General features: G+C 53.8%; 2 protein-coding genes across 2 annotated transcripts; both read left to right on the top strand.

The window, feature by feature from the left end:
* Positions 1-248: 248 nt before the first annotated feature.
* LOC112869955 (ubiquitin carboxyl-terminal hydrolase 17-like protein 6) lies at positions 249-1,914 on the top strand. The gene has a single exon (XM_025933007.2). It carries the CDS (start codon positions 249-251, stop codon positions 1,854-1,856), a length of 1,608 nt encoding a protein of 535 aa, XP_025788792.2. The 3' UTR covers positions 1,857-1,914.
* Positions 1,915-19,428: 17,514 nt separating this feature from the next.
* LOC147581448 (ubiquitin carboxyl-terminal hydrolase 17-like protein 6) lies at positions 19,429-21,375 on the top strand. Its single transcript, XM_086702879.1, has one exon. The coding sequence runs from the start codon at positions 19,429-19,431 to the stop codon at positions 21,034-21,036; it is 1,608 nt and encodes a 535-aa protein (XP_086559005.1). The 3' UTR covers positions 21,037-21,375.
* Positions 21,376-21,390: the final 15 nt, after the last annotated feature.

Here is a 21,390-nt window from a genome sequence, read left to right as displayed (position 1 = left end):
CAATATTTCAGGAGGCACACTGGAGGAACACACTCAGACTGGGCTGAGTCGTCTGTCTGCAGAAGAGTGACCACACCCTGAGACCCTGCATCCAACTCCAGCTGGTAGCTGATTGGATGACGTGGTCCTAGTCAGGTGGGTGGGGCGAGCTTTACGAGGGCTGAGGAGAGGGCCCCAGCCATCATTCTGAGACTGGCCTCCTGAGAGAAGCATCGCTCTGCAACGTGAGGCTCCACGTTTCAGGAGACATGGAGACGCCCTCTTCCCACTGCCGAGAGGAGACTCAGTTCCGTGTCTTTCCAAACCTCAAACCTTGCGGATCAAATACGGGTGGTGCTGAAGGCCACGGAGGACCCACTCTGCCTGAGAAGCCGTCACCGTCATCGCACACACCCTGCGACCTGCCTAACGGTGGGGCTCCCACGTCGACGGGTCTGCCCCCCGCAAAGAAACCTGTGAGTTGGAGGAGACCTTCTGTGGTTGGGGCTGGCCTGCAGAACCTGGGGAACACGTGCTATGCGAATGCGGCCCTGCAGTGTCTGACGTACACACCACCCCTCGCCAGCTACATGCTGTCCCAGGAGCACTCCCGAAGCTGTGGGAGGCAGCCATTCTGCGTGCTGTGTGCTCTGCAGGCTCACGTGACCCGGGCCCTCTGCCGTCCGGGAGACGTGATCCGGCCTCCGCCAAAACTGCTCGCTGCCTTCCACACACACAGGCAGGAGGATGCCCACGAGTTTCTGATGTTCACTCTGGATGCTATGCAGCAAGCGTGTTTGCGTGAGGACAAGCCTTCAGAGCCTCAGGCTCAGGACGCCACCCTCATCCGGCAAATCTTTGGGGGGTACTGGAGGTCTCAAATCCAGTGTCTCCACTGCCAGGGTGTCTCCAGCACTTTGGACCCTTACCTGGACATTAGCCTGGATATCAGGGCAGCTCAGAGCGTGAGCCAAGCTTTGCAACACTTGGTGAAGCCCGAACAGTTGGATGGTGAAAATGCCTATCGTTGTAGTACTTGTCTCGACAAGGTACCTGCTTCCAAGACGTTGACTTTGCACACTTGCTCCAAGGTCCTGATGCTGGTATTGAAACGATTCTGCCATTTCACGGGCAGCAAACTGGCTAAGGAAGTGCAATATCCTGAGCACCTTGACATGCGACGCTACGCGTCTGGGCAGAACGGGGGGTCGCTGACTTATGTGCTCTATGCCGTGCTGGTGCACGCGGGCTGGAATTGTCACAGCGGACATTACTTCTGTTACATCAAAGCTGGGAACGGCCAGTGGTACAAAATGGATGATGCGAAGGTGACCGCCAGTGATGCGACGTCTGCCCTGAGCCAACACGCCTATGTCCTCTTTTACATCCAGAAGAGTGAATTGGAAAGAGACCGTGCGAGTGAGCCAGGTGCTGGGGAATCCACATGCCTCCAGGCTGACCACGCAGGCACGGCTGCGGCCCAAGGGGGGCCTGAAACCGACCCCAACATCCAGGTGCCACAATTGGAGGATCACGTGGAAGAGACACCACTGCCAGCAACCACGTTAGACCAGTGGAGATTCCTCCAAGAAAGCCGCCGTCCCAAGTCTGAATTCAACCTCAGGAAACTAGAATTTGCTCTTCCCCCCGACGCAGTCCTAATTCACCAGTCCAAATACAGAGATGAGATGGGAAAGGATCACCGTGAACCAAACATCTACCGGCTCAACAGTTCAGCCAGGGACATCCCACCTCAGAGGGCAACGGCCATTCACCAAGTCCCTTGTCTCACCGGCAGAGCCAGAGCTACCAAGAGGAAGAACAAGAAGGGACAGAGGTCTCAGGAAGCAGTGCAGGGATCCCACTACGGGCTTTGAGATACACGCCTGCCCACGTGCACACTCACCCGCCCTCACTCACTACTCACTCACTCACAGTCCCTTGTAGGCCACATTTTGTGTGTTGTGGGTGGGTGTGATCGGGACATGTGGAGGGACCATGAATCTGGCTGTATTCATGGGGTATGGCGTTCCAGTTGACCTGGAGAATCCTGAGCTTTCAGGCTGGCTGGCTGTAATGATGTTATTGGAGAGGTGTGGATTATGCTGGGTATTTGGAAGGTTTCTCCCCTCCATCAGCACCGAGGATCATTGGGCACTCTCAGAGCCTGAAAGGGTCAGAGGAAGTGGCCAAGGAGGCATGAAGGTGGAAACAAGGCAGAGCACCGGGAGTCCCTGTGAAAATGCCTGGGACTCACGGTCCCATCATCCCATTCCCTACTCTCTGTGTATTGGTAAAGTACATGTGCCCAAACATGTGCGTGTGGGGACTCTCGGTGATATCCAAACATGCACCGGCAGGGGAAGGAGTTTGAAACAATCTCAGTGCTTCCACACGGAGGAGTGGCAAATGACCAGGAAACTGGAAGAACTCTAGCTCTACGTGGGAGCAGACGGCCTTTTCAGGAATGTCTTGTGTCGGAAGGAGAGGAGCAGAAGGAAACACGAATTCATAACTGTGCAAAGTGTTTCCTTGTATACATAAAATATTTTGTAAAGGCTCCACATGTTCATGTGAACATTGGCTAATTGCCTGGAAATGGCAAGGAGCAAATACATGCTCATGTCTCTGGAGACGGGTGGGTGGAGCCTTCCTGGCCCATGTTCATTCGATGAGGTTCCCTTAACAATCCCCCTCCCATGAGGCTGCAGAGCAAATGGAGAAAGGAACCTTCTCCCACCTCTTCTTGCTGAGCCACCAAGCAGCTCTACCTTGTTCTGCAGAGTTGACCACCATCCCCCCATCGGACAATCTCCTCCACAAGGGAGGAGGCTCAGGGATTTCTGCTCAGTTGCATTGCAATCTTGGTCCTCGGTTGTACACCTCAGAAAAACAGTCTCAAGTGGACACCGAGGCAACAATGTGGTATTTCAGGTCAGGGTATGGATGGATGCTCTCTGTCACACCTGTATTTCTTAGGAGAGAGACTCACTAAATACATTGTTGAATGGGAGTTAGTGCATGATCCTTCAATTCCCCCCAGGGGAGGGGGGCCATATAGGAGATCTCTGGTCGTTTGCCAATGGCACTGACAGGGTAAAGCCTGTTGTTGCTGTTGTTGTTGTTGTTGTTTCCAGTCTGCACTAAACATACACATCACACGTAGTGGGAACTAATGTCAGTATGTGAATTTTGTACAGCAAATCATATTGAATTCTGGATGTTCAACTATCATAGCCGATAGAGGAAAAATACTTTTTCTTAATCTACTTTTAAAATGTATTGGTCTGTTGTTTTCATGTTTTAAACATGAAGTAAAATGTTTAAATAAACAGAGAGGGGCACACACACAAAACAGAGACAGAGTGTGAGCATGGGAGGGGGAGAGAGTGAGAGACACAGAACCCAAAGCAGCTCCAGGCTCTGAGCTGTCAGCACAGAGCCCAACGTGGAGCTCAACCCCACGAACCATGAGATCCTGACCTGAGCTGAGGTTGGACACTCAACCGACTGAGGCACCCAGTCCCCCCTCCAGTTTCCAAATTTAAATCAAATTCAGTTAACAGTGAGTGTAGTCTTGGTTTCAGGGGTGGAATTTAGGGCTTCGTCCCTTACATGAAACACCCACTGCCAACCCCCACAGGGGCCCTCCATAACGCCCGTTGCAAATGGAGCCCACCCACTCCTCCCCTCTAGCAACCCTCACTTTCTTCTCTACACTGAAGGGTTCTCCTGGGGCACGTGGGGGTCTCAGCCGGTTCGGACTCTGATTCAGTCAGCTCATGATCTCAGGGTTTGAGACTTCAAGCCCCGTGTCCGGCGCTCTGATGACAGCTCAGAGCCTGGAGCCTGCTCTGGATTCTGTGTGCATGCCTCTGCCTGCCACTCCCCTGGTCATGCGCGCTCTCTCTCTCTCTCTCTCTCTCTCTCTCTCTCTCTCTAAGATAAAGAGAAAACAAAATGTTTTGAAGAGTCTCCTATGGCTTGCCTCCTGCTGTGATTTTATCTTATGTTATTTATTCCTCGCTTGCCCTATGTTCTTCTGTTTTGTTTTTTATTCCACAGATGAGTGATGACATGACACTTTCGCAGTGAAAGAGTTCAACAGGGATAGCTGGATGTTAGAGCTCAAAAGACATGCACAGGAGACATCTATCTTTCCTGTGGATTTGATTCTAAAGTGGGCAGAATCGTGGGTAAAATGCAAACAGTGTATGTGCAACTGAGCCACCAAGGGGAAAGCCACAGAAAATAACCACGCTAGGTCATCCTGTAGAAATTTTGGGATCCAACTTTCTCTTCCTGGATTAAAGCCTGTATATCACATGCACGCACACACGCGCACACGGACAATATTTGATCTGGATCTCAAGATGGCCTCCATATGCATCCAGTCAGTTCCCCGGATGACTATGACCAGCTCTTCCTGGGTGGCCGTGTGTCACGTGTTCCACCCACACATGATGAAGTCCACACCCCTGGCTCTGCAATCCGTGGGGGAGATGACAAGAGGGAGCCTTGCCACACTGCTCTCTGTCCAGCAGGGGGCGCCGCTGGCCAGCACGGGCATTGCCTAGACTTCCAGGAGGACCTGGCATCGGGCACTTGCTCAGGCTGGCAGGTCGGAGTCTCCGTGCCTCGCACTGCAGCCTGAGCATTTCGTGGGGCATAAAGGCGACCATGAACATTTACTTACAGAAGGTCTGGTGGGTCTAGGATTCCCTCCTTGTGACTTAACTTTGGCCGTGCTGGACCCTGGACTTTGAGCTAAAATTGACCACCTTGAGCTGCTCGGGCCACTGGTGATGATCTATTTTCCAGACATTCCAGGAACTTTTCTTTCAAAATATAAATCCAGTTAAGTCAAGACATTCAATTTTATTTATTTATTTTTTTTTATTTATATATGAAATTTATTGTCAAATTGGTTTCCATACAACACCCAGTGCTCATCCCAAAAGGTGCCCTCCTCCATACCCATCACCCACCCTCTCCTCCCTCCCACCCCCCATCAACCCTTAGTTTGTTCTCAGTTCTCAACAGTCTCTTATGCTTTGGCTCTCTCCCACTCTAACCTCTTTTTTTTTTTTTTTTGTTCCCCTCCCCCATGGGTTTCTCTTAAGTTTCTCAGGATCCACATAAGAGTGAAACCATATGGTATCTGTCTTTCTCTGTATGGCTTATTTCACTTAGCATCACACTCTCCAGTTCCATCCACGTTGCTACAAAAGGCCATATTTCATTTTTTCTCATTGCCACGTAGTACTCCATTGTGTATATAAACCACAATTTCTTTATCCATTCATCAGTTGATGGACATTTAGGCTCTTTCCATCATTTGGCTATTGTTGAGAGTGCTGCTATGAACATTGGGGTACAAGTGCCCCTATGCATCAGTACTCCTGTGTCCCTTGGATAAATTCCTAGCAGTGCTATTGCTGGGTCATAGGGTAGGTCTATTTTTAATTTTCTGAGGAACCTCCACACTGCTTTCCAGAGCGGCTGCACCAATTTGCATTCCCACCAACAGTGCAAGAGGGTTCCCGTTTCTCCACATCCTCTCCAGCATCTATAGTCTCCTGATTTGTTCATTTTGGCCACTCTGACTGGCGTGAGGTGATACCTGAGTGTGGTTTTGATTTGTATTTCCCTGATAAGGAGCGACGCTGAACATCTTTTCATGTGCCTGTTGGCCATCCGGATGTCTTCTTTAGAGAAGTGTCTATTCATGTTTTCTGCCCATTTCTTCACTGGGTTATTTGCTTTTCGGGTGTGGAGTTTGGTGAGCTCTTTATAGATTTTGGATACTAGCCCTTTGTCCGATATGTCATTTGCAAATATCTTTTCCCATTCCGTTGGTTGCCTTTTAGTTTTGTTGGTTGTTTCCTTTGCTGTGCAGAAGCTTTTTATCTTCATAAGGTCCCAGGAATTCACTTTTGCTTTTAATTCCCTTGCCTTTGGGGATGTGTCGAGTAAGAGATTGCTACGGCTGAGGTCAGAGAGGTCTTTTCCTGCTTTCTCCTCTAAGGTTTTGATGGTTTCCTGTCTCACATTCAGGTCCTTTATCCATTTTGAGTTTATTTTTGTGAATGGTGTGAGAAAGTGGTCTAGTTTCAACCTTCTGCATGTTGCTGTCCAGTTCTCCCAGCACCATTTGTTAAAGAGACTGTCTTTTTTCCATTGGATGTTCTTTCCTGCTTTGTCAAAGATGAGTTGGCCATACGTTTGTGGGTCTAGTTCTGGGGTTTCTATTCTATTCCATTGGTCTATGTGTCTGTTTTTGTGCCAAAGACATTCAATTTTAAAAACTGTTGACAATTAGCAAAGAAGATTGCATAGGGGGAAACCAGGAGGCAGGTGGCCTCACGTGCGGCGATGTGGGAGCAATCACGGCAATAGGAACAGCGTTATTGGGTCTCGCCAAATCCAGCCAGCCTAATCTGGATTTGTCACGGAAAGCTTAATTCAGAGATGTCACCCTGCAAGTCGTAAGGGCATTCACGACGATACAGAAAAGGCAGTGTGGGGGGAGGGGCCAAGATGGCAGAAGAGCATGGAAGTTTTTTTTGCTCTTGCATCCATAAAATGCAGCCACATCAACACAAAAGCATCCTGCACACCTCGAAAACTGATCTGAGGATTCACGCAACAGCTTGCCCAACCTGAACCCCAGAACTCCGTGGGGACGCGGCGCAGAGAGGTGAACTGGGGAAGAGAGAAGCCACAGAGGGCAGGGAGCTGTTTTTGCCTGCAGAGAGAGGACGGAGACAGGGGCAGAATATGGGGAAAGCAATCCCCTCGCCGTCCCCTCCCCCCGCCAAAAGCAGCTGGGGAGAAAGTGGACATGTGGAAAGAGCCACAGGCACTGAACCAAAACGGGAGGAAGGAGAAAGGAGCGGGTTTAAATTCCATGAAGACTGTACAAACAGGGGGAGGGCAGAGTGCGAAACTCCGCATCTGATAGCTGGCGGTGCTCTGGTCGGAAGGGCGAATCCCCGAGAGCAGAGTGAAGACTGGGGGTGTGGAGGAGGGGTGTCTGGAACCACACGGAGAAAAGCGGTTCCCCTGCTGCCAGGACACGAGGTAGAGTCTGTGTGGCCACCCCAGCCGACCCCACAGGTCCCAGCAGACCCCGGAGAACAGCCACATTCGCTGGTGCTGGAACAAGGTCGTTAAGGGGGAAGCCCGGTACCAGAAGGGTGTGGTGATTGTCCATAACCCTCGAAACGCTGCTGCTACACCATCGCGTGAACGTTTTCGGGCGCAGGCTGGCACCCAGCCGCAGTCTCTGGGCATCGGCAGCGGCACGGTGTTGCCAGTGTTCCTGGGTGCGGCCGGCACCCGGCCACCGCTCGCTGAGACCCTGACGCGGAGGATCTGAGCAGGTCTCAGCCGCGGGCCCTCAGAAGAGAGGGGTCGGGAAACACAGCCGCCTGGGAGGTAAATCCCAGGAGGGAGGTGTCTCCTGGCAACCTGCCGGCTGGGCCACGGACAGTGTCAAAGCGGCGAGTGGACAGAAGCCGGAGACAAAGGACGGGGGCGGGATTGCCGACCGCAGACAGCCGACTTCCGATACTACAGACTGGGCACCTGAGTGACGCCAAGGGCTCCGCTCCCGCGCATGCGCATATGCACCTCCAAGCGCCCCAGCAATCCGCGCTTGTAGGCTAGCTGCGCCATCTAGTGGAGAACAGAGCCGTGACACTTAGCACCGCCCAACTGGGCCAACCTGGCTCTTCAGGAAGCCAGGTGTCTCCGCCACTTTGTAGTGTATGGACTACAAAGTGCTTCATCCTTTGACTTCTAGGGGACAACAATGTAACTTCAATCGTATTTCAGTCTGTTCGCGGGTCCATCTCTTTTCTTTTCTCTCTCATTTCTTTTCTTTTTCATGAAGACAGAAAGAGAAAACATATGTTGTTATTTTCCATGGTTTAAAATAATTTCCTTGAATGTCTTTCGACTATATTCGTGTAATTTTTTGTAAATGTGTCAAATTCTATTTGAATTCCATCATTTCATTTTATCCTATTTCGTTGTATTCTTTTTTCCAAATGTTCCAACGGTTTCCTTTTTTTATGTGCTTTCCCTTTTTCCTCTAATCTTTCAAGCCCATTTCAACAACCAGACCAAAACTCACCTAGGCTCTAGCATCATTTGTGTGATTTGTGTGTGTGTGTTGTGTCTTATTTTTAAATTTCGAATTCTTTTGTCTTATTCATGCCTTTCCTTCCTCCCAAATGACGAAGCAAAGGAATTCACCCCAACAGAAAGAGCAGGAAGAAAGGACAGCCAGGCCCTTAACCAACCCAGATACGAGCAAGACGTTTGAACCAGAATTTAGAATCACGAGAATAAGAATACCAGCTGGGGTCGAAAGTCGATGAGAATGCCTTTCTGTGGGGATAAAAGAAGTAAAAGCTAGCCAGGATGCAATAAACAATGCTAAAAGCGAGCTGCGATCTGGAACAGATGCCACAGCGGCAAGGATGATAAGGCTGAGCAGGGAACCAGCGATAGAGGGGACAAAGCAATGGAGAATCACGAAGCGGAAGGAAAGAGGGAGACTAAAGCAAAAGAGCAGGGTTTCAGAATTCGGGAACTCAGCGACTCATTGAAAAGGAATCACATCACAATCATAGGGGTCCCAGAAGACGAAGAGAGAGAGACAAGGGGGCACAAGGGTTATGTGAGCACATCACAGCAGAAAACTTTCCTAACCTGGGAAAGACACACAAAATCCAGGAAGCACAGCAGAAGACTCCCATTAGATTCAACAACGTCCAACCATCAACAAGGCAGAGCCTAGTCGAGTTCACAAAATACTCAGGCGAGGAAAGAATCATGAAAGCAGCAAGGGAAACAAACGTCCTTCCCCTACAAGGGACGACTGACCACATTTGCAGCAGACCTATCCACAGAAACCTGGCAGCCCAGAAATGAGTGGCAGGATATATTCGTCGCACTGAATCCTAAAAGGACGCGGCCAAAACTTATTTGTCCAGCAAAGCTGTCATTCCAAATAGAAGTAGAGATGGAAAGTTTCCCAAGCAAAAAGTAAAGGAGTTCCTGACCACTCAGCCAGCCCTGCAAGACATTTGAAGGCAGACTCTCCCAGGGAACAAAAGACATAAAAGAAAAAAAACAGACCACAGGCAGAAAACACTGGCAAGGATCGGCGAACACCACCAGAAACTCCAACTCTACAAGCAACACAATGGCAATAACTTCATCCCTTTCAGTACTCACTCTTAACGTCAATGGACTCAATGCTCCAATCAAAACACATAGGGTGACAGAACGGGTGAGAAAAGAAGGTCATCCACACGCTGCGTACAAGGGACCCACTTTAGATCTAAAGACGCCTTCAGATTGAAAGCAAGGGGATGGAAAACCATCTCTCATGCTCATGGTTGACAAAAGAAAGCAGGACTAGCCATACTCATATCGGAATACTAGAACTTGTATGGACCCAGAAAAGACCCTGAAGAGCCAAAGCACTGTTGAAAAAGAAAGGAAAGCCGGATGCATCACAATCGCAGACCTCAAGCTGTAATTACACAGCTGTAATCATCAAGACAGTATGGTCCTGGCACAAAAACGGACACTCAGCTCAAGAGAACAGAAACGGACCCACAAATGGATGGCCAACTATTCCTTGACAAAGCAGGAAAGAATATCCAATGGAATAAAGACAGTCTCTTCAACAAGTGGTGCTGGGAAAACTGGACAGCGACGTGCGGAAAAAGCAACCCGCACCACTTTCTTACACCGTACACGTAAAGAAACTCAAAAGGGAGGAACGTCCTAAGTGTAAGACAGGAAGCCATCGAAACCCTCGAGGAGAAAGCAGGGAAAAGCCTCGGTGATCTGGGCCACAGCAACTTCTTACTCAACACGTCTCCGGAGGCAAGGGAAACAAAAGGAAACACGACCTATTGAGAACTCATCAAAAGAAAACTCTTCTGCACCGGGAAGGAAACGGATCAGCTACACTAACAAATCAGCGAAATCATCAATGGTAGAAGATATTTGCGAGCGACACATCGGAGAGAGGCTCAGTATACAAATCGATAAAGAACTGATCACACTCAACAGCCAACACCCAACGAATCCAGTGAAGAAATGGGCAAAAGTCATGAATAGACACTTCTCCCAGAAGACATCCAGATGGTCAACTGACACATGAAAAAATGCTCAACCTCACTCATCATCAGGGAAATCCGTATCAAGATCACAATGAGCTACCACTTCACACGTGTCACAACGGCTAACATTAACAACTCAGGCAACAACCGATGTTGGCGAGGGTGCGGAGCAACAGGATCTCTTTTGCACTGCCGCTGGGAATGCAAACTGGCACCGCCACCCTGGAAAACAGTATGGAGGTTCCTCAAAAAATTGAAAGCACAGCGACCCTATGAACCAGCAATTGCACGACTAGGTATTTACCCAAGGGATATGGGTGTGCTGGTTCGAAGGGGCACCTGCACCCAAACGCCCCCAAAAGCTTCTAGCAGCACTACCAACACTAGCCAAAGTATGGAAAGAGCCCGAATGTCCATAGATGCATGGAATGGAAAAAGAAGAGGTGGCACATATATATACAGTGGAACATTACGCGGCGATCGAAAGGAAAGACAGGGTGCCTGCCATTCGCAACTATGTGGCTAGAAGTAGAGGGTATTCTCCTCAGCGAAATTAGTCAGAGAAACACAACTAGCCTATGACTTCACTCATATGAAGGCTCTAAGGTGCAAAACAGATGAGCATCAGGGAAGGGAAGGAAAAATAATATAAGAACAGGGAGGGGTACAAAACCAAGCAGGGAGGGGGCCAACGGATATTTGAAGAACAGGGAAAGGTGTGCTTGTGCCCTGGCCTCGCTCGCCCCCTCCCCCGCCCACTCTCTGGGGGCTTCTCCCTGGGGAGTGGTCCTGAGAGTGGCCGGCGCCAGGCTGGCCCCGTGGAGCCACGGCCTGGAAGCGAGGCCAAGCCAACGGAGGTTTGAGAGCATTGGGAAAGGGTGTGGGCATGGGTGTGGCAGGGGAAAGGATGCTGCGTGTAAGGGGGTGGGGCCGTAGGATGGTGCCAGGGAGTGAGGAGGCCAGGCAGAGGCTGAAGGAAGCGGTGGGCGGGGCTGGAGGGCACCAGGTTGGGGGAGGGCCATGCCTTGAGGGCAGTGGACAGAGGCCACAGGAGCAGCCTCCCGGAGAAGATAGGAAAGGCCAAATGAAAAGCGCACACGACGCCCAACGCAGGCCAACGTTCAAGGAGGGAAACCGTCCAGGGTGCCGACGGCACTGCCGACGCAGGCCCTCCCCCTCGGCCAGTGGGGCCGCTAGCTTTTGCACTGCTGTGGGAGAAAGGTGCTCGCTTGCATGACACTCAGGAATGCCCCGCCGATGGGGTTGCACCTTGTCCCGTGGGTCTGGCCCTTCAGGATCCCAAAGACATCTCCCTGACACAGTGTCCGTGGCTGAGGCCAGCCAGGCCAGGCCAGGAGAAACGGTGGCAGTCACACCAACATCCCCCAATGGGAGCAAAAGCTAAACAGAACGTCCGAGTTGATGGGCAAGAACAAAGAGCCCCAAACGGGGGGCGTCGGCCACAGGGAGCCCCCCTGCGTCAACACAGGGACTTGTCAGGAACAGCGACTTGGGTCACGAGACCAAGTGCCAAGGCAGCTAGTTCCCAGGGGACACGGGACATAGGATCCCATTCCTCCCAAGGTCCCAGCGAGCGCAGTCACCGCCCTAGAGGCAGAAAGGGGGACGGGGAGGGCAGGGCAGGGTGTGGAGTGAAGGGACACTGCAAATAGGTCATGGACACACCGCTCCCGTTGGCAAAGGGAGAAGCTTGGACACGGAGGACGCCGAAGGGGCCCCCAACCACAGGAACGTACGTGAGGCCAGGGGCCCCGCAAGCTTCCCTGGAGACCCACGAGAAACACCAGTTTACGAACGCGACAGGCATGCACACGCGAGTCTCTTTGTCCAAGGGTGAAGATGTGTTCTGAGACGTCTATCTCCACATGCATGCATACCAGTTACAACGGCAAGCAATCGCTAAACCTCCGGGATTCGTTCCTAGTGTGGAGACGTGAGGAGCACCAAGGTGATGGGCTGCATGGGATTAAAGTGCCCGAGAGGTCACGTGACCTTGGGCGGGTCTAAGAGTCCGGGAAGGAAGGAAGTGTCCCTCACTGACCGTCCCTCGGGCACGCCGGACGCTGAGTCTCCTCCACGGCAGTCCGCCTGCCACCCGCCGCTCTGGACGTCTCCTGACACACGGCAGGAACACATTGGCGTTTCAGGTGGGTTGGGACGATCTGGGGCTCCCACGAGCTGGCGCAGAAGTGGGACAGGGAGGAAATGGAGGTGGTGATGCACCTCGACTCACCAGGTGAAGGACGCTTTAGTGTTGAAGACTATTGTGAGAACAGAGACTGAGGAAAGGCGTGGCTCTCCGTGTTCCTGAGCACATGAGGTTCTGCTTCCAAAGGAACCGAACCCCAGAGTCTGACTGGCGTGAGGGCGTGCGGGAGCAGTGACAGCATCCTGCTCCATGTCGCCGTGGGGCCTCAGAGCCTAAGGAATTTTCTTGTTCACCCGAATTTCACGGCAAATGCTCATTTGTGCTCATTTGCCATGGCTGACACGTGAGATCAGCGTGGGGCCCCGTAAAGGCCACGTGAAAGAAAAGGGTTCGGGCCCTGCGTGGGGAAGCTTCCAGTCGAGTCGAGCAGAAACGAAACGTTTTCCTTGACTTTGTCTTTGAGGGTGGTTTCTCGGGGGGTCAAGTAGGAGAGGTACATTCTGGAGAGGCAAGCATCCTTCTCTTTGCACATGCAACCCTGGGTGCCACAGGGACTATCGCCGTAGCGTGGATTGCGGTGTCCATGGGGGTCGGGACTTTGTGCGTGGTTTTCCTTCCGGAGGGCGCTGGGAGAGACTTCCCGAAAGTCTCTCCGGCGAGTCATGCAAGACCACCTCCACGGCCTTGCCTGAGGGTGCCGTCCTGCGGGCGGGTCCACGGGAGAGCGCATAGAACATGCAGGAGGGAGAGGTCCCACCTCCCAGGTGAGGACCGTGTTTGACCTGGTGGGCATGACGCCCCCTCATGCCCGCTGGGGGAGGAAGGTTCATGAAGGAGTCGTTGTGTCTGTGGGAATGACTCTCCTTTTCCCGTTGACTCAGGAAGTCCAGAAACCCATCTTCGAGCAAGGCTGACTTGACCCTTCAAGGAGAGGGGGCAGATGGCGGGTGGTCGCACCCAGCACGCACCTTCCAGACCCTTGAAAGCCCCAAACGGGAAGAGGCAACGGAGAGCACCCATGGCGCCCAGGGTTCCCAGGCTAGAGGACGAGGATCCTCGGGTAAGTGGAGCCCTGGAGGCGTGGTGAACCAGTGGGCGGGTTGGAGGGGCTGGGTCGGGTGGGAGTGGGGGAGCCATGCCTCTGAAGCCGGGGATCGCACATGACGAGGGAATGAAGACTCTGTGTCCGGAAGTCGGTCGTCCTTTCCTGGCCCACGGTGGCCTGCCTTGGCATCTCAGCAGCCTGCCCACTGGGATAAGCTCCCTCGGCCGTAGGGTCACGTCCAGCCTGGTGTCTGTCCCCATCGTGGCGTGGGGCTCATTCTACGCGGCCTGAGACCTGCACTCCCAACTCCCGGTCCGTCCCTCACAGAGGCTTGGGTAGAATCCTAGGAACTTCCGTCTCCTGGCACCGCCCGAGCCGTCCACGGTGTGCCCTGGCCCACCCACACCAGTCCTCTGCTCCCCGAGTGTGTCCTTGTCATGTCCTTTGCAGTTGGACTGTGATTGGTGCTGATTCACTGAGCCCCTCCTCCTTGGTCCGCAGCTCAAGTGTAAGGACTGCGGAGCCTTTGGGCACAACGCATCCAGCACCAGGTGCCCCATGAAGCGCTGGGACGGGTGCCTGGCCCCCCAGGCCTTTGTCCCCAGGAAGCCGAAGGAGAATGTGGAACCACGCCAGCAGCAGGACCGGCACAAGCCCGGGCCCTTCAACCAGGCTGCGAGGGACATGGAAGAGGGACAAAGGTGAGGATGCGGCCGGCTCCGGCCTGCCCGTGGCCTGGCAGCTCAGGTCGCTGTGTCTCTGTACCCGGACACTGGGTGCTGTGTCGTCTTCAGACACACACAGGGGTGGGGGAGGCAGAGAAAGGAGCTCCCCGCCCCCCAGGGGACCTCACGAGCCTATTGAGCTGCTCTGGGGGAGTCCCTGAGGCTGTGTGTCCTGCGGTAGGGAGACAGGGGGAGGCGGCAGGTGACAGGCAGTGGCGCACACGGCTCTCAACGCAAGGACGTCTTGGGCCAACCTGGACGGCTCGCTGGAGTGGGAGCCAGGAGGGCAGATGAAGAAAGGAGATCTTGCCCAAGCCCCATCGCTCGCTCCCCAGGTGAACACACGAAATGCCGCTCCTTCACCTTCCCGTTCTTGGTCGTGCAGGCGAGAAGCCCAGCAGAGGAAGGCGCTGCTGCAGAGATTCCCCAGGATAGGCCCTGGAAGGCAGCAGCGAGCCTGGAGGGACTCCACAGAATCCTGTGACTATGTGAGGGTGAGTGTCCCCCGTCCCTGCTCTCGTTCTCTCCTGGGGACGGGGATGTGACGGGCTTCCCGGCCCTCCTGGCTGAGGAAGGGGGTCCGCCCCGATTCTCAACATTGGGATTTCCGTGCGGGTCCTTTCCAGCCACGTTTGCTGGGTGTCCATGATCCGGCAGGATTCCTTGCATGTGTGCTAACCGGGTGCCGGGTGGGCGTGCCAACATAATTTCGGGACGCTGTGCCCACACCTAGGCCTCTTGGGAGGCACAGGCACCTTTCCCTGGTGACACATACACCCGCCCCATTGGCCATCCAAACTCAGTAGCGCCCCCACCCCCCCGCGAACCTCCACCTGCAGGACGCCTGTCCTTTCCCTAGAAGCCTGAATGGACGTGCTTGTCCACTTCGGGAGGCAGGCACGATGCACAACCTTTCTGGTCCGTCGCTCCCGTGGAATCAAAGCATCAAGGGGCTACTGCCCAGTGTTTCTTCCCGATCGACGTTGAGCTGGAGGCCCTTGTCCTCTGTCAGTACAATCCTTTCCCGTCTCTCCCGGTTGTTTGCGTTTCTGTCTGTTTCTTTGCTGTGCTTGTCGTGCATGTGTCCTCGGTGGGGAGGAAGGACTGATGGCCGTTGTCTGTGTGTTGTGTGTTCCCACAGCATCCGCACAGGCCGATGCCCGTGTACACCACCAAGAGGGTGTCCGTGCTGGAGCCGCACGTCCCGGCTGAGCCTCCCAGCGGGACGCCTGACACGACACAGCTGTCCCCGTCGGCTGCTCCTCTCGGGAGACCTGCGGCGAGCACCTTCCCACCTGCTGGCCGACAGGATGCCCAGCAAGTGGGGACCCCAGCCCCGCCTGCCCCGCCTGCCCCGGCACACCAACGCTCTGCCCGGGATCCAGGCCTCGGTGTCCAGCTGAGACAACACCGGCCCCGATGTGCCTCCCTGGAAGCTTCCAGGGCTGTCTCCAAGGCGCGTGGCATTGGCCACGCCCAGGCACCAGCCAAGCGTCCTGAGGTGAGCCCTGATCCTCCTCCGACCCGTTTGGCTCCGAGTCCCCAGCCCCACATCCAGACACCAGGCAAGAGATGGGACCCGCTCCCCGACGACACGTGCCAGAACCCCCGAAAGAAACCACGTTGCAGCCCCTTCCAGCCACCCCACAAGAGCACAGGGAGCACCCACGTGGGGCTGCGCCAGAGTCTGTGTCGTCCAGCAAGGAGAAGTGCATGTGGTCCCACGGGGGCAGCCCAGCTGACCAGGAAGACACCCGCCTCGGTGCAAAGCAGGGGCCTCCAGCCTCCACGCCCCCAACCTCACCTGGACACTCTCCAGGCGTGCACCTTGCCCCCGTGTCCACCCTGTCCGCAGGCACCCGGCCAGCCCCTGCGAATGGTCTTCAGCCGCCTGGACAAAGGCGGCTGGAGCTCCAGGTTCATAGCAGCTCCCTGTCTGCCACCTCCCGAGAGGCCAGTCCCCCCTGGCCAGGGCCCGCCCGTCACACACCAGTCTGAGGGAGGCTGTGTGCCTGTCTCCCGGAGCATCCTCCACGATGACCTGCAGCTTTCCTCGTCCTCGGAGGAGAGCGACCGCGAGTGAGACACCTCATGTCCTCGGACACTCGTCCTCTGGCTCTTGTGACCCCGAGCAGGTGACTGCGGAGCGGCGGGCAAGGCAGGGCCGTGACCTATTTTTGCTAAAGCAGCAATTCCCCCAAAGACCTGCAAGGACAAAAACTTGCGTCCACACCGTGTTTGGTGTCCTGCTTGGGGCGGGGAGTGGGTTGAGCGCCCACGTGCAGACGCTCATGGCGCACTTTTCCTTTATGCATCTACACCTTCTGGTTCACCTGCTCCGTCTCAATCAACAAGGTCTCGTTTCTTTCGTTTCGATAGATTCTATGAGAAATCCAGCGCCAGGAGAGCAAGAGGTCGTCCACTCGAATGTAAAGTTAAGGATCTGTGAAATGAATGTGTAGTGGGTTTGTGAATGTCTCAATTTGGGGACACCGGAGGAATGATTCCAGTCTGGGCTGGGCAAGTGGAGGCAATCTTTTGTGTTAGAACAGTTCACTGATATCGTTTTTCTGCAGATCATATCGGGGAATATTTTACATGCTGTCTGCAATTTTGTTTTTCCCTGATAGTGCAACGTTGTGTGTAGTGTTACCACAGCTAATAAAATTTGCTCAGACAGGACCGAATGTGCATGGTTTTCTTTTTTGTGTGTACACTGTAGTTTCCCGTCACTGAGAGTAGAATCCTGCATTGGTTCCCAAGTGCACTTGGGACTTGGATCCTCACCTAGTGGAGAACAACTAAGTATTCAGAAGCAGCAAAGAAACACGGGTTAACCTCTCTTCCCCTTTCGAGATAAAGTCTCTCCCAGTGTCCTGGGAACAAGACGATGCTAGAGGTGAATTCGAAACCGATGAGGGTCGGGATGCCTGGGTGGCTCAGTCAGAGAAGTGTCTGACCTGGAGGCGGCGGCTCACGTCATGATCTCAGGGCTGAGGAGATTGAACTTTGAGTTTCCCTCCCTCCTCGGGATTGCCTCTCTCCTTTTCTCTCTAACCCTCCCCCACATTCTCACTCCCTCCCTCCCTCTCTCTCTCTCTGTCTGTCAACATAAAAACCCATGAACTGAAAGAACATGTGCGTGGGAAATCAGTCAGCATTAGGGGCTGCTGTCCACATGTCTCTCAAAGGCATTTTCATTCACAAGTCACGTCAAGGAGGGTGGCATAGAAGAGATACAAAGGAAAGGATGAGAAAGACATTCCGCAGATAGATACTAGAGAGGGGAAGGAGACACGAGAGTTAGGAGATAGACACATAGAGTGATGAGCGATTGATGAGAGAGGACAGAGAATTAGGTGGTCAAAGGGTTCTTTGGAAGCAATTCTGCAGGCCTCTTTGCCCACGTGGCAGGTGGCCGGGGCTGAGGCTCCAGAAGCAAGGGGGTGTTCGTGGAGTCTGAAGACGGGCAGGCTCCAGACCCGGGGAGAATGGACTTGTCGGGGCCAGGCACTCAGACAGGAGCAGGTGTCTCGTCTTGGGACAGGGGTCAGCTTTATGCTCCGGGAAGGTCTGGAATGGACTGGCTCAAGTCACTACGTTAAATAGGGCAACTTGCTTTGCTCAGACCAGTCACGTGAGAGTTCCTACCATCTAACACCGTCCAGTGAAAACACAACCGGTTTTCTAGGAGGAGATGACAACCAAAGGGAGAGATGATTCCTTGCAGAAACAGGTCCAAACGTGGCGCCTGCCTGCCAACGGATATTTGAGGAACAGGGAAAGGTGTGCTTGTGCCCTGGCCTCGCTCGCCCCCCCTCCTCTACCCACTCTCTGGTAGATTCTCCTTGGGGTGTGGTCCTGAGAGTGGCAGGCGCCAGGCTGGCCCCGTGGAGCGACGGCCTGGACGTGAGGCCGGGCCAACTGAGGGCGGAGAGCATTGGGATGAGGTGTGGGCATGGGTGTGGCAGGGGTGAGGATGCTGCGGGTAAGGGTGGGGCCGTGGTCCGGTCCCATGCAGTGAGGCCAGGCGGAGGCTGACGGAAGCCGTGGGGGGGGCTGGAGGGCACCAGGCAGGGAGAGGGCCGTGTCTTGAGGCTGTGGTCACAAGAGTCTGAAGACTCCTTTTGTGCATCCCATTGGGTGTCCTCCTTGACCCCTTGCCCCTTTCCTTCCCCTCACATGAGTGTGTTTGGCAGTGAGACACCTCACGTGCTCGCAGCCTTTTCCTCCTAGTTGGTGACCCCGAGGAGGTGACTGTTTCATTGAGGATCCTCTCTCCCTCTCTCTCTGTCTCTCCCTGGCTTGTCCACATGAGCGCTCTCTCTCGCTCTCTGTCTCTCTCTGTCTCTGTCTCTCTCAAAATAAATCAATTAAAATGTTAAAAGTGAAAAACAAACAAACATTAGAGAAGAAAGCACGATGTCAGCAGACCTGGTCAGTTCTGAAATCTGGTCTAGAGATACTGACACCCTAAAGCCACAGTTTCCACGAGGGGACATTGGTCCATGCATGTCTAAATTCCAATGTCAAACCGTCTATAAACGTCACAAACCCACAACCAACATGTCCTGAACCACGGGAACCTATACCTACCTTGCTATGTGATTTGCTAGTAATGCCAGGGACAATTTGGCAAGTGATGGGTTTAGGATTTGTTCTCCTATTGGGAAGGGAGCTACAAGATGAAGAAAGCATTTACAAAGCCCGAAACCAGGCAAACGATATTTCTTGGGACAATTTCTCGGCCACCCCTTGGTAGACAGACATGTTGCAAAGGACCTTCATGATAGTCGTATACACAGATCCCATGGAGACAGTTCAGGAGTTTTAGAATCAAATCCATGGACAGTAATCATTCCAGAATAATTTGCTGGTGTCACATACATTCTGGCTGACGGACAGGAGGTGCTCCTACATGATACCAGAGCTCAATTGGTAAAATGATTTCCACGGCCTAAAAAATTCATGGCCGTCATTCCTCGACACTTTGTGTTATCTAAAAGCAAAGTGGATACTCAAAAAAGGATCTCCTCTAGGTTAGAAATGCTCAAGTCCGTCTGTCCAGAGAGGGAGCAATGGAAATGAGGGAGGTGGAGAAAGTGGTGAAACGTGTGTGTGCCTCTTGAGGAGGGAGGGGCAGGAGGAAGGCTGGGCTGAGTCGTCTGTCTGCAGAAGAGTGACCACACCCTGAGACCCTGCATCCAACTCCAGCTGGTAGCTGATTGGATGACGTGGTCCTAGTCAGGTGGGTGGGGCGAGCTTTACGAGGGCTGAGGAGAGGGCCCCAGCCATCATTCTGAGACTGGCCTCCTGAGAGAAGCATCGCTCTGCAACGTGAGGCTCCACGTTTCAGGAGACATGGAGACGCCCTCTTCCCACTGCCGAGAGGAGACTCAGTTCCGTGTCTTTCCAAACCTCAAACCTTGCGGATCAAATACGGGTGGTGCTGAAGGCCACGGAGGACCCACTCTGCCTGAGAAGCCGTCACCGTCATCGCACACACCCTGCGACCTGCCTAACGGTTGGGCTCCCACGTCGACGGGTCTGCCCCCCGCAAAGAAACCTGTGAGTTGGAGGAGACCTTCTGTGGTTGGGGCTGGCCTGCAGAACCTGGGGAACACGTGCTATGCGAATGCGGCCCTGCAGTGTCTGACGTACACACCACCCCTCGCCAGCTACATGCTGTCCCAGGAGCACTCCCGAAGCTGTGGGAGGCAGCCATTCTGCGTGCTGTGTGCTCTGCAGGCTCACGTGACCCGGGCCCTCTGCCGTCCGGGAGACGTGATCCGGCCTCCGCCAAAACTGCTCGCTGCCTTCCACACACACAGGCAGGAGGATGCCCACGAGTTTCTGATGTTCACTCTGGATGCTATGCAGCAAGCGTGTTTGCGTGAGGACAAGCCTTCAGAGCCTCAGGCTCAGGACGCCACCCTCATCCGGCAAATCTTTGGGGGGTACTGGAGGTCTCAAATCCAGTGTCTCCACTGCCAGGGTGTCTCCAGCACTTTGGACCCTTACCTGGACATTAGCCTGGATATCAGGGCAGCTCAGAGCGTGAGCCAAGCTTTGCAACACTTGGTGAAGCCCGAACAGTTGGATGGTGAAAATGCCTATCGTTGTAGTACTTGTCTCGACAAGGTACCTGCTTCCAAGACGTTGACTTTGCACACTTGCTCCAAGGTCCTGATGCTGGTATTGAAACGATTCTGCCATTTCACGGGCAGCAAACTGGCTAAGGAAGTGCAATATCCTGAGCGCCTTGACATGCGACGCTACGCGTCTGGGCAGAACGGGGGGTCGCTGACTTATGTGCTCTATGCCGTGCTGGTGCACGCGGGCTGGAATTGTCACAGCGGACATTACTTCTGTTACATCAAAGCTGGGAACGGCCAGTGGTACAAAATGGATGATGCGAAGGTGACCGCCAGTGATGCGACGTCTGCCCTGAGCCAACACGCCTATGTCCTCTTTTACATCCAGAAGAGTGAATTGGAAAGAGACCGTGCGAGTGAGCCAGGTGCTGGGGAATCCACATGCCTCCAGGCTGACCACGCAGGCACGGCTGTGGCCCAAGGGGGGCCTGAAACCGACCCCAACATCCAGGTGCCACAATTGGAGGATCACGTGGAAGAGACACCACTGCCAGCAACCACGTTAGACCAGTGGAGATTCCTCCAAGAAAGCCGCCGTCCCAAGTCTGAATTCAACCTCAGGAAACTAGAATTTGCTCTTCCCCCCGACGCGGTCCTAATTCACCAGTCCAAATACAGAGATGAGATGGGAAAGGATCACCGTGAACCAAACATCTACCGGCTCAACAGTTCAGCCAGGGACATCCCACCTCAGAGGGCAACGGCCATTCACCAAGTCCCTTGTCTCACCGGCAGAGCCAGAGCTACCAAGAGGAAGAACAAGAAGGGACAGAGGTCTCAGGAAGCAGTGCAGGGATCCCACTACGGGCTTTGAGATACACGCCTGCCCACGTGCACACTCACCCGCCCTCACTCACTACTCACTCACTCACAGTCCCTTGTAGGCCACATTTTGTGTGTTGTGGGTGGGTGTGATCGGGACATGTGGAGGGACCGTGAATCTGGCTGTATTCATGGGGTATGGCGTTCCAGTTGACCTGGAGAATCCTGAGCTTTCAGGCTGGCTGGCTGTAATGATGTTATTGGAGAGGTGTGGATTATGCTGGGTATTTGGAAGGTTTCTCCCCTCCATCAGCACCGAGGATCATTGGGCACTCTCAGAGCCTGAAAGGGTCAGAGGAAGTGGCCAAGGAGGCATGAAGGTGGAAACAAGGCAGAGCACCGGGAG

Source organism: Puma concolor, chromosome B1 (genome assembly GCF_028749965.1).
Source record: "Puma concolor isolate L17-30 chromosome B1, mPumCon1.1.hap2, whole genome shotgun sequence".
Lineage (NCBI taxonomy): Eukaryota > Metazoa > Chordata > Mammalia > Carnivora > Felidae > Puma > Puma concolor.
Note: the sequence above shows the minus strand (reverse complement) of the source record. Positions and strands in the feature narration are given on the sequence as shown.